The sequence below is a fragment of the Vombatus ursinus genome, unplaced genomic scaffold, assembly GCF_900497805.2.
Source record: "Vombatus ursinus unplaced genomic scaffold, bare-nosed wombat genome assembly UNPS02014793.1, whole genome shotgun sequence".
NCBI classification, from domain to species: domain Eukaryota; kingdom Metazoa; phylum Chordata; class Mammalia; order Diprotodontia; family Vombatidae; genus Vombatus; species Vombatus ursinus.
In genome coordinates, this window is record NW_020954571.1 from 11,197,238 (window position 1) to 11,210,628 (window position 13,391).

At 38.9% G+C, this 13,391-nt stretch overlaps 1 protein-coding gene across 1 annotated transcript in view; it reads left to right on the forward strand.

The window, feature by feature from the left end:
* Window positions 1-474: 474 nt before the first annotated feature.
* Window positions 475-13,391, forward strand: part of WDR34 (WD repeat domain 34) — a 30,280-nt gene continuing 17,363 nt past the window's right edge. The window contains exons 1-2 of the mRNA XM_027869322.1: window positions 475-918; window positions 12,260-12,508. Of these exons, the coding sequence (XP_027725123.1) occupies window positions 475-918; window positions 12,260-12,508 (693 nt within the window). The remainder of the gene's footprint in view (window positions 919-12,259; window positions 12,509-13,391) is intronic.

Below are 13,391 nucleotides of genomic sequence, written 5' to 3' on the forward strand. Positions count from 1 at the left end.
CACCCCCATTTTAAAGTAGGGGAAGCCGAGGTCCGACAAGGGGGAAGGATTTGCCCAAGGTCACGCCACAGCCAGCGACGAGCCCTTCCCTGCCCAGCCCTCGGGCGCTGCGGACTCCGGCGCGCCCTCCACTCCCCTGCCGCAGACGCTACCGCAGCTCCCCGCCTTCGCCGGGCGCCTCCCAAGCGACCTTCCCCCTCGCCGCCATCTTAGAGCCTGGTACTGGCTGGCCCACTGTCTCGTATACATCAAATAAGTGCTGGGCCTTCCTCTGTCCCGCCCCTCCGAGATCGGCTAGTCCGCTCAAGGCCACTGCGCCACCTTCCTCGAAAGTGGAGTCCTCCGAGCAGGAGGAAACTTGCCCACGGTCAAGATGGCGGCAAAGGCATCAGTCCTCGCCTGGGGCCGTGGTTCAAGGCGTCATCAGGAGGCGCCAGCTTCTAAGGGACTAGGAGGCGGTCGGGCGCCGTCTCCATGGAAACCTCTGGGCGTAGGGCGCGGCCAAATACTAGAGGCTGGCGGTGGGGAAAGATCCGAGGCGACCAGAATCCCCGGCGTCCTGAATCTGACCCTGGCCCCCATCTAGGTTGGGGGCCCAGCCCTGATCCGAGCCCCTGCCCCGCCCCTAACCTCTATCTCCGTCCCCACCCGGATCGAGAGCCCAATCTTGACCCAGGCCCCTACCAGGGCCCCGGCCCCGATCTTGACTTCGGCACAGATCCTGACCCTTTCTCCAACTCCGGCCCCGACTCCGGTCCTGGCCCCGGCCCCGGCCCCGGCCCCGGCCCTGGCACCAGCTGCGGCCCCGGACCCGGCCCGGGCCCCGGCCAGGCTCCCGGCATGTTGCAGGACGAGACCCTGGACGGGGCCACGGTGCCCTCCCTCTGGAGAGGGTCCCTGGAGATCCGGAGTGAGCCGGTGAGTGAGGGGGAGGGGACTCCCCTCCCCGAAAGACAGTCGGTGGTGAAACCCATTTCCCTCCCCTCGATGCCGCCAATAACCCCCAACCCCTTCGCTCCCCCCTGCCCCATCCCAGGCTCTGAGACCTGAAGTTCCTCCTGCTGTATAACTTAGGAAGAGTAACTTCCCTTTTCTTGGATCTCAGCTACCTCATCTGTAAAATAGGTCAGGGAGTGGATAGTTTGGCATTGGACTCAATCAACAAGCATTTATTAAGCCCCTACTGTATACCAGGTGATGTGCGAGGCGAAAGGGTTGCAGATATAAAAAATGAAATAAACAGACCTTACTCCCAAGGAGCTTTCTATTGGCAGAAACGACATGTGCACATATAAGTGTATACAAAATAAATGTATGCGGTCTTCATCATCTATATTGGTGATTCTAAATTGAAGCCGAATGAAACTAACGCTCTTTAGTGTAACAAGTCTGGGTTTTGGGACTGGTAACAACAGTTAAACATTGTTATCCGGAGCGGTAGCACAAGCAATGTATCTATCTATGTGGATTTAGAAAGAGTCTGTACAGATTTATAAATGGTGGAGAGCTCTACCTGACCTATTGCGGTCGAGGCTGGGGTGGACTGAAAAAGGCATAGCCCTTGGGGCTGTTGGTGGCAGCAGAATGCCGGAGCTGGCTGGTTGTATTATGGTGTCTGTTCCTAATGGAGTGAGCTGGTTTTGGTTGGTCAGAAAGAGCCAGAAGAGAATTTCTTGTTTCTAAGGGGGAAAGCATGGGATTAGGTTTATACCTGGCTCATGTACAATAGTTTTTTTTTGGTGAGGCAATTGGGGTTAAGTGACTTGCCCAGGGTCACACAGCTAGTAAGTATCAAGTGTTTGGTCTGAGGCCAGATTTGAACTCAGGTTCATTGTAACTTTAAATAAGTCACTTAAACCTGTTTAGGCCTGTTTCCTCTGTAAAATGAAGGGTTTGGATTTTATGGTCTCTCATTCAGTTCCAAAGTTTTTGGATTGTGTTCTTCTCTTCCTTTCCAACAGATTTTATACTTTCTGGTTTCAGAGAACCACCAACTTCTTTTAATACTGGGGTACTTTACTTTCTGCTCAATTTTGAGTCATTCTTGCTGTTGTCTGGCCCTTCTGAAAGTTCCCAGAGCTTGAGCCTCTCACAAGGGGAGTTGAAATTATTTCAAAATATTCCCCAAAGCTAAATTACATAAAACTACAGTTCCCAGCTCACCTGTTCCCCCCTACTTGTGCTCCAACGGAGGCAGGCTCAAGGGCTAGCTTTTTAAATAATTTCCCCCTTCTTTGTTGCTCCCCAGGAGTTCTATGTTTTTTGTCTTGTTTGAGTAAGAATTTTGCTGACCTAATTAAACTCTTCCTCTTCTGAACTCTTCATTTATTACCTGTAGCACTCATTTGATACCTAATCATCTATCACTTTGCATTCAGTTATTTTAAAAGATATTTGTTCTGTATCCCCAATTAAATTATAAGTTTTGGCGTTACTACTGACTTTACCACTTAACACACTGACTTCAGAAAAGTCATAGATCTAGAACTGGATGGGGCCTTAGCAGTCTTCTAATCCAACCCTTTCATTTATGAGATGAGAAAACAGGTCCACAATGGATAAGGGATTTGCTTAAGGTAAACTCTAAACCAGGCCTAGGTTTGAATCCCAACTCTGCTACTTATTAGTAATAGTATTTGTAGTAATAGTAATTTTTATATTATTTATAAATTTATAGTAATAATTAGTAGTAATTACTACTAATTACTATTAAGTAGCAGAGTTGGGATTCAAACCTAGGCCTAGTGACACCAAATTTAGCATTCCATATTGGGTGTTCTTTCTCCTGTACCGCACTACCTCTATCTTGGGTCTCAGTTTTTTCCTTTTTAAAATGAGAGGGTTAGATTAACTCTACAAAAATCTCATTTAAGGGACAGCTAGGTGGTGCAGTGGATAGAGCACTGGCCCTGAAGTCATGAGTACCTGAGTTCAGATCCGGTCTCAGACTGGACATTTGACACTTATTAGCTGTGTGACCCTGGGCAAGTCACTTAACCCTAATTGCCTAAAAAAAAATCTCATCTATCTCTTAACATGTTAGAGTTCTGTGCTTCCCTAGGTCAGAAATTATCTTTTACGCTTCTTTGTATCTTGTGTAGTGTCGTGTAGATATTGATTGATTCTATATTCATTTTTACCTCCCCTCCCAGTATATACAGATGTTTATTGGGGAAGATAGATCTCAAATAAGATCTTAATTTCCTTGGGGCCTTTCTTAGGTGAAGTGGAAGCAGACAAAACACTTAATTTTTTAAAAACTGTCTTTTGTGGGGGCAGCTAGGTGGTGCAGTAGATAGAGCACCGGCCCTGAAGTCAGGAAGACCTGAGTTCAAATGCGGCCTCAGACCAAACACTTGGCATGTACTAGCTGTGTAACCTTGGGCAAGTCACTTAACCTCAATTGCCTCACCAAAAAACAAAACAAAATAGTCTTTTGTGTTCTTTTTTGTATCACTGTGATATTCTGATGACTACTCCCCCCTCCCAACCTTTCCCTTATAAGAAATAAATAGTTCAACAAAACACATCAACACAGTGGCCATGTCTGAAAATCTTTCCCTTATTCCCCACTTACAGTACACCACTTTTCTGCCAAAGGAGGGAGACATGACTGACCTTTAATCTTCTGAAATCAAAATTGATCACTGCATTAATCAGAGTTCTGGAGTCTTTCATTGTTGTTTTCTGTTACTCCTGTCCTAAGGGATGTCACAAGACTCAAATGAGATAATGTGTATATAAAATGTTTTGTAAACTTTAAAGTGATACATAGATATCAGTTTTGCATTATTGAACATGTATAACCAGTATCAAATTGTTTACTGTATCAGGGAGGGGAAGGTGAGGGAGGGTGAGAGAAAACTCAAACTCGGAACTCAAAAATTTTTTTAAATGAATGTTAAAAATTGTCTTTATATGTAATTGAGGAAAAGGAAAATATTATTTTAAAAATATAGCTACCCAAAAGTGAAATGAGCCTCCTGCCTTAGAGTTCTCTCTCACTGGACTTGTCTGGTATGTTGTTGGAGACATTTATTTAAAAAAAAAAAGGGTTATTAAAAACAACATTGGACATCAATGCAACCAACTAATCATGCTTAGTAACCCCCTCTACCAGTTCAGGTCAGCACCTTCTCTGCAGTTTGTAGTCTTAGTCTTAACGCCATTCCCTGTGTTATCTCCAGCAGATTGTATACACTATTTCCTCCTCTCTCTAATCTTCAGGCTTTCTCCATCTACTTGTTCCTTCCTTTCTACCCAAGCTTCCCCAATCCTTAAAAAACCCACACTAGATCCCATCCTCCATGCTACCTTTCATGCTATATCTCACTTCCCTTTCTCAACTGAATTCCTGGAAGAAGTTGTCTAACCTTAGTGTCTCCACTTCCTCTCTTCTCACTGTCTTCCACTGTCTTCTAAGCTCTCCGCACTCTCCCTTCAGATTTCATCATTCAACTAACACTGGTCTCTTTGAAGTAATCAATGATGTCTTTTTTTGGGGGGATTAGGCAATAGGGTTAAGTGACTTGGCCAGGGTCACACAGCTAGTAAGTGTCATGTGTCTGAGGCCGGATTTGAACTCAGATCCTCCTGACTTCAGGGCTAGTACTCTATGCACTGCGTCACCTAGCTGCCCCTCAGTGATGTCTTAATTGGCAGATCTAAGGGTCTGTTTTCCATCATTAGCCTTCTTAACCTCTCTGTTGTACTTAACACTGTTGATGACTTTCTACTCCAGAATGGTCTTTCCAGGGGGCAGCTAGGTGGCGCACTGGATAGAGCTCCAGCCTTGGAGTCAGGAGGACCTGAGTTCAAGTCTGGCCTCAGACACATGACACTTACTAGCTGTGTGACCCTGGCCAAGTCACTTAACCCCAATTGCCTCACCAAAAAAAAACAAAACAGAATGGTCTTTCCTCTCTGGGTTTTGATGACATGTCTTTCTTGGTCCTATTCCTACGTCTCTAACCACTCTTCAGTCTCCTTTGTTGTACCATATCCATATCTCCACTTATGTACCGTGAGGCTCTCTCCTGGGTCCCCTTCTCCCTCTATATTCTCTCTCAGGGTGATCTCATCAGCTCCCCTAGATTCATTTATTATTTCTATGCAGATGATGCCTAGATCTTTGTAGCCAGTCCCAGTCTTTCTTCTGAGCCACAGTCTTGCATCACAGCCTGCCTATTAGACATTGAACATTGGACATCCTGTAGTCACACCTTGAACTCAACTTGTTCAGAAGACAACTAATTACCTTTCCCTCCAAAACTATTACTTTTCCAAACTTTGCTATTACTTAAGAGGGCACCACAATCCTTGCAGTCTTCCAAGTTCAAAACATTAATGTCATTTCTGATTTCTCATTTCTCACCTCACACATCCAGTCATTTGACAAGTCTTGTCATTTCTATTTTCCACATCTCTCCCATGTTCCCCTTCTGTCATTCAGCCACCACCCTAGTTCAGTCTCTCATCATCTCTCCCTTAGGCTATTGTAATAACCTCCTATTTATTTATTCTCTGCTTCAAGTTTCTTTTCCTCAGCTCAAAGTGATTTTCCTAAAGTGCTATTCTGACTTTTATCATACTCTCCCTCCACTGCCCCCACTCAGTAAACTCCAGTTGGCTCCCTTATTACCTCCAGGATCATAAAGGCTTCTGGTATTTAAAACTCTTTATGAACTGGCCTATACATTTTATGGTTTAGTTATACTAGGCTATTTGCTCTTACTTAAATACAATATTCCAACTCTTTTTTTCCTTTTGTAAAAAATTTAATTTTATTTTTAGTTTTGATTTCTTGCCTTACCCTAACCCTCATTCATTGAGAAGGCAAGAAAAACAAAACCCATTACAAATATGTATGGACATGAAAAACAAATTCCTACATTAGCCATGTGCAAAAAAAAATTAAGAAAAAGAAAGAAAGGAAAATATGTTTCAATTTGTACTATCCGTATAGCATGTTTTGTTATGAATCCTTTGGAATTGTGGTTGGTCATTGTGTTGATTATTAAGAGTCTTTCAAAGATGATTATCTTTACCTTTCAAAGTTGATTTATCTTTTCATATGTTGTTATTGTATAAATTGTTCTCCTGCTTCTGCTTGCTTCACTTTGTGTCAGTTTATACAAGTCTTCCTAGGTTTTTCTGAAATCATCTCTGTCATTTTTTGAACACAGTAGTATTCCATCACATTCATGTTCCATAATTTGTTTAGCCATTCCCCAATTAATTGATATTTCCTCAGTTTCCAATTCTTTGCCACCATAAAAAGAGTTGCTACAAATATTTTGGTACATATGGGCTCATTTCCTCTTTCTTTGATCTCTTTGGGGTTTAAAACTAGTAGTGGTATTGCTGGGTCAAAGGATATGCACAGTTCAGTACCTTTTTTGGGCATAATCGAAATTGCTTTCCATAATAGTTGGACCAGTTCACAGCTCTGTTAGCAGTGTATTACTGCACCTGTTTCCCCAAAGCCCCTAGAAATTTGTCATTTTCCTTTTTTGTCATCTTAGCCAATCTGATGGATGTGAGATGGTACCTCAGAGTTGTTTGAATTTTCCTAATTATTAGTGATTAAGAACATTTTTTCACATAGATATTGATAGCTTGGATTTCTTTTTCTGAAAACTGCCCATCCATATCTTTATCAATCGTTTTTTTCTTGTAAATTTGACTCAATTCCCTATATACCTTAGAAATGACACCTTTATTAGAGAAACTTGCTACAAATATTTTTCCCAGTTTCCTACTTTTCTTCTAATTTTAGCTGCATTGGGTTTTGTGTGTGTGTGTGTGTGTGTGTGTGTGTGTGTGCAAAACCTTTTAATTGTATGTAATCAAAATTATCCATTTTACCTCCTATGACCTTTATCTTTTGTTTGGTCATGTTTCACCAATTTGCTTATGATGTCACCCTTTATGTTTAAATCATGTACTCATTTTGAGATTATCTTGGTATATGGTGTGAGATGTTGGTCTTACACCTAATTTCTGCCAGACTACTTTCTAGTTTTCCCAACAGTTTTTATTGAATAATAAGTTCTTGCCCCAATAGTTGGATTTATCAAACACCACGTTATTGTGCTCATTTTTCTCTATATGTTGTGTGTCTGATCTGTTCTGTCAGAAAACCTATTTCTTACCCTGTTATTAGGACAATTACAACTTTGTAGTATAGTTTGCTATTTGGTATTGCTAGTCTTTCCTATTCCCATTAAAAACAACAACAATAGCAACTGATTTCCTGGATATTTTTTATCTTTTTTTTTCTCCGGATCAAATTTTTTTTTTGGTGAGGCAATTGGGGTTAAGTGACACCCAGAGTCACACAACCAGTAAGTGTTATCTGTCTGAGGTCAAATTTGAACTCAGGTCCTCCTGACTCCAGGGCCTATGCTTTATCTACTGCACCATCCAGTCCCGTTCCCCCCCCCCCCGCCCTGACCTGATCAATTTTGTTATTATTCTTTCTACCCTATAAAGTAATTTTTTTGGTAGTTTGATTGGTGTGACATTAAATAGGTAAATTAATTTATGTAGTTTTGTCATTTTGATTTTATTGGCTCAGCCTAACCATGAAGAATATTTCTCCAATTATTTAGATCTGCCTTTATTTATGTAAAGAGTATTTCTTTTGTTCACACAGTTGTGTGTTCACACAGTTCCTGTGTGTGTCTTGGCAGGTAGACTGCCAAGTATTTTATAATATCTGTAATTTTAAATGGAATTCTCTTTCTTTGTCTTCTTGCTAACATACAGACATGCTGATTATTTGTGTGGGTTTATTTTATATCCTCAACTTTGCTGAAGTTGTTAATTGTATCAGTTTATCTTTTAGTTGACTCATTAAAGTTCTTTAAGTAAACCATCATGTCATTTGTGAAAGGTGATAGTTGTCTTTTTTCTTTGCTTTGCTTATTCCTTTAATTTCTTTTTCTTGTTTTAGTTAGCATTTCTAGCATTATACTGAATAGTAATCATGATAGTGGATATTCTTTCTTCACCCCTGATATTTGAAAAGTTCATAGCTTACCCCCATTATAGTAATACTTGCCCTTGGTTTAGAGCAGCTAGGTGGCACAGTAGATAGAGTGACAGACCTGAAGTCAGGAAGACTCATCTTCCTGAGTTCAAATCCCACCTCAGATTCTTATTAGCTGTGTGATGCTGGGTAAATCACTTATAACCCTGTTTGCCTCAGTTCTTCATCTCTAAAATGAGCTGGAGAAGGAAATGGCAAACCACTCCAGTACCTTTGCCAAGAAAACTCCAAATGGGGTCATAAAGAGTCAAATACAACAAAATAACAAGTTACCATTTTAAGGAAAGTTCCATTTATTCCTATGCTTTCGTGTGTGTGTGTGTGTGTGTGTGTGTATTTAACAGGAATGGATGTTGTATTTTGTCTAAAGCTTTTTTTATATCTATTGAAATAATTGTGCTTTTTGTTGATCTTGTTGTTAATATGGTCAATTATGCTCATAATTTTCCTAATATTGAACCACCTCTGCATTCCTGGTATAAATCCAGTCTGGTCATAGTATATATATGATCTTTGTGGTATATTGCTCTAGGCTGCTTGTGAATGTTTTGTTTAAATTTTTCACATGAATATTCATTAAGGAAATTGGTCTATAGTTTTTCACTTATGTCATAGAAGGAATTTTGTAGGATTTCTTATTTGCTTATTTTTTCAAACAGTTTATGTAGTATTGGAATTAATTGTTCCAGTGTTGAGTAGAATTCACTTGTGAATCCACCTGGTCCTGTGGTCCTTTGGGATTTCATTCATGGATTATTCAATTTCTTTTTTCTAAGATAGGGTAGATTTCTTTTTCTAAAATATTTCTATTTAAGTATTATATTTCCTGTTCCATTAATTTGGGTAATTTATGTTTTTGTAAATATTCATATATTTCACTTACACTGTCAGGTTTATTGCTATATAGTTGGGCAAAATAACTCCTAAATAGCTCTTTATTTCTTCATTAGTTGGAATTTATTTTTCATTTTTTTATACTGGTAATTTGCCTTTTTTCTTTATTTTTCTTAATCAAATTAACTAATGATTTCTCTATTTTATTTTTTTGCTTTCCCCCCCCAAAAATTAGCACCTAGTTTTATTTATTAATTTAATCAATTAATCAAAAATTAATTCATTAATTTTTACTTTCAATTTTGTTAACCTCCTCTTTTATTTTCAGGTTTTCTATTTTGATGTTTAATTGGGGAGTTTTGATTTGTTAGTTTTTTAGACTTTTTTAGTTGCATGCCCAATTTGTTGATCTGCTTTCTCTCTCTTTAATTGATGAAAGAGTTTAGAAATTTAAATTTTCCTCTAATTGTTGCTTTAGCCACATACAAATTTTGTTAGATTGTCTCATTTTTGTCATTGTCTTTAATGAAATTATTAATTGTTTCTATGCCCTACCCATTCCTTAGGATTAAGTTATTTAGTTTCCAAAGGGTCTTTTGCTTCAAAGACCTTTTATTTAATATAATTTCTATTTCATTATGGTCAATAAAAGTTGATTGACTATTTTTGCTTTTCTGCATTTGTGAGGTTTTAATGCCCTAATACATGGTCAATTTTTGTGAATGTGCCATGCATATTTGAGAAATAGGTATATTTATTTCTATTCCCATTCAATATTCTTCAGAAATCTAGCATATCTAACTTTTCTAAAATTCTGTTCTGGTCCTTAACTTCTTTCTTGTTTATTTTTTGATTCCATTTATCTAGATCTGAGAGGGGTAAATTGAGGTCTCCCACTAATATACCTATATATTGCATATTTCTTCTTGTAACTCATTTAATATTCCCTTAAAAAAATGCCACACCATTTGTTACTTTTACCTATTTATTTTTTTCTTTGTGAGGCAATTGGGGTTAAGTGATTTGCCCAGGGTCACACAGCTAGTAAATGTCAAGTGTCTGGTCTGAGACTGGATTTGAACTCAGATCTTCCTGACTCCAGGGCCAGTCCTCTATCCACTGTGCCTCCTACCTGCCCCTCATTTGGTACTTTTAAGTTCAGTATTGATATAAGTTTATTGTCTATGGTACCTTTTAGCAAAATGTAGGTTTTTGGGGCAGCTAGGTGGCGCAGTGGATAAAGCACTGTCCCTGGAGTCAGGAGGACTTCAGTTCAAATTTGGCCATAGACATTTGATACTAGCTTTGTGTGACCCTGGGCAAGTCACTTAACCCTGATTGCCTTGCCAAAAAACAAAACAAAACAACTTTTTTTTGCTTATCTCTTTTAATTAGGTCTATTTTTCATTCTGTTTTGTCTGAGACTATGATTGCTACTCCTGTCTTTTTTACGTAAGCTGAAGTGTGATGGATTCTGCTCTAGCTCCTTATTTTAATTCTATGTATAACTTTCTGTTTCAAGTGTATTTCTTGTAAACAACATATTGGATTCTAATTTGTAATCTAGTCTGCTATCTTTTTCCTTTTTGTGGGTGAGTTCATTCCATTCACATTCACAGTTATGATTGCTAACTATGTATTTACCTTCATCCTATTCTCTTATACTTCTTTTTTTCCTCCTGCCTCCTCTTTAAGAGTCTCTTTTTACTTCTGACTAATGTATCCCTTAATCTACTTTCCCTATTCCCCCCCCTTAACTCTTTTCCTTCCCATTTTCCTGCTGAGCAGGATATATTTATATGCCCATTTATGAATGTACGTGTATTCATCCATCCTTTAACCAATTTAGATGTGAGTGAGGTTCAAGGTGTCATCTGCTCCTATTCTACTGCTCCCTTTTTGTTGTATAAACTACACTTTGTGCACTCCCATTTATGTAAGATAATTTCCGCCATTCTTCATTTCCATTCTTCACTCTTCTAGTACATTTCTTTTCCCCACCCATTCCCTTCTTAGTTTGAGATTATCCAAACACAACAGAGTCCCACTCAGGCCCTCTGTCTAATTAGTTAGACTCCTTCTGTGGCCCCTGGTGATGATAAAGTTCTGAGAACGTACATGTATCATTTACCCATATAAGAATGTAAAACAGTTTATTCTTGTTTAGTTCCTTATGATTTCTGATGTTTGCCTTTTTATATTTCTCTTTACTCCTGTGTTTCTACTTCAGAGTTTCTCTATAGCTCTGGTCTTTTCATTGGGAGTGCTTGGAAGTCCTCTATTTTGTTAAAAGTCCAATTTTCCCCCTGCAGAATTATACTCAGTTTTTCTGAGTAAGTTATTCTTGGTTATAAGCCTAGATCCTTTGCCTCTTAGAGTGTTGTAGTCCAAGTTCTATGTTTCTTTTCAATGGTGGCTACTAAATTGTGTGTGACCTGATTGTGACTCCTTAGTACTTTAATTCTTTCTTTTGGCTTCTTGAGGTATTTTTTCCTTGACCTGGGAGCTGTGGATTTAGGTTATAATATTTCTTGGACTTTTCATTTTGGATTTTTAAAAAATACTTAATAGTATTTTATTTTTTTCCAATTACATGTCAATATAGTTTTCAACATTCATTTTTATAAGATTTTGAGCTCCAAATTTTTCTCCCTCCCCCTCCCTCCCCAAGACAGCAAGCAATCTGATATAGATCAATCATATTAAACATATTCACACATTAGTCATGTTGTGAAAGAAGAATCAGAACAAAAGGGAAAAACCACAAGAAAGAAAAAACAAAAAAAAAGCAGAAAAAAATAGGTTTGGACTAGATGATTTCAAAGGTCCTTTTCAACTCTAAAATACTATGATTCTTTTTTTAAAAATAAGTTTTTGTTAATGTCTTTTTTCATTAGTCACCACAGTTTCCTCCAGCATCTGTCTGCCTCTCTCCTCCCAGTGAGTCATTCCATAAAACAAATAGTATTTTTTTAAAGACAAAAAAGAATAAGGAGAAAAAAAATCAGTATTACTGATTCATACATTGAAAGGTCTGAGAATAGGTACAATGTGCAGCATTTGTGGACCTCCCACCTCTGCAAAGGTGTGGAATGGGACTGTTTTCTCTTGTCTCTTCTTTTGAGCCATGCATGTTCTTTATAATTTTTCAACATTCACTTATGATTGTGTGTGTGTGTGTGTGTGTGTGTGGTGGTTCATTCTATTTTCATTTTTGCAATCATTGTATAGATTGTTTTCTCAGCCCTGATTGCTTCACTCTGCATCAGTTCATGTAGATCAGTTTGTGCTTCTCTGTATCCATCCCATTCATCATGCTTTGAGGATAGATCTTCCCTGATTATGATGTTCTTCCTTATTCCTCTTCCCTAGAAAAGTTGCCAGACTGTCAGCATTTCCACTTCAGAAGATGCCTGCCAAGCCCGCGAACAGGTTGATGCAGAGGTGCAAACTGACCCACCTTCTCCTGTGGCCCTACGCTATACATCTCAGCAAGATCTCCCTGGGCTGGCCTCCTTCCTTTACCGGGTAGAAAATCTTATCATCCGTGAGCTGGATAAGAATTGGCAGAGCCATGCATTTGATGGCTTCGAGGTGAACTGGACAGAGCAGCAGCAGACGGTATGGAGGGATGGGGAACAAAGATGGCTATTGGGTTCCCCATATTCTCTGAAAATTCCAAGGCCTCTTTATCTCCTCCCAGTTTTATTTCCTGCTTTGAGGTCTTCCCATTAGAACTTCTGCAAGCCTCTAGATCTTACAATTGTTATTTAGTGAAAATGGTTATCTGGCCCTAAAGAATTCTGAGAACCTGAGACCCAGGGAAGTTTGAATGATATTTTTTCCCCTCAGTTCTGGGCAAGGAAGTGGGCTTTCCATTCAATTCTTTGTCTCTAATCTTGGCTTACCTTCCCAGGGTGACTGAGGGGAAGAACTCAGTTTAATAAAGACACTTGACTGCAAATATAAAAATATTCATTGAAATAATTTGAAGATGACCATGTTTGCTTTACTAATTCTTCTGCTGTTTGGGTCCTGTGGGATTACTTTTCTTTCTGGATTGCAAGTTTTCTGTCTAGCCTTAAGCAACAAAATTTATTTTATTTTTACCATTTGGAGTGAAAAGTTTTCTAAAATATGTCACACATTTCCCTCCCTACTTAAATGGAGAATATAACACAGAATGTCACCTCTTTTTAAAAATGTTTTATTGATGTTCTATTTTTGGTAAACATTTTTTATTGAAGATTTCAATCATCTTTGAACATGGAAGACAACACTGATGTACAGTGATTCTCAGTGGGATTTTCTCTTGGCTTATCATGAAGGCACAGATCTTCTCCTTTTGATCTAGATTTTCCTTTTCCTGTTTGTACATAATTTTAAAATCAGCCTAGCTTTGTAATTTATACAGCATATTCTTCTGCTTGTGAGATTCCAACTTTGTTGTCAATTAGAAATAGTGATTTACCTTTATCAATTGTGGTATAAGTTTGCACTGAGG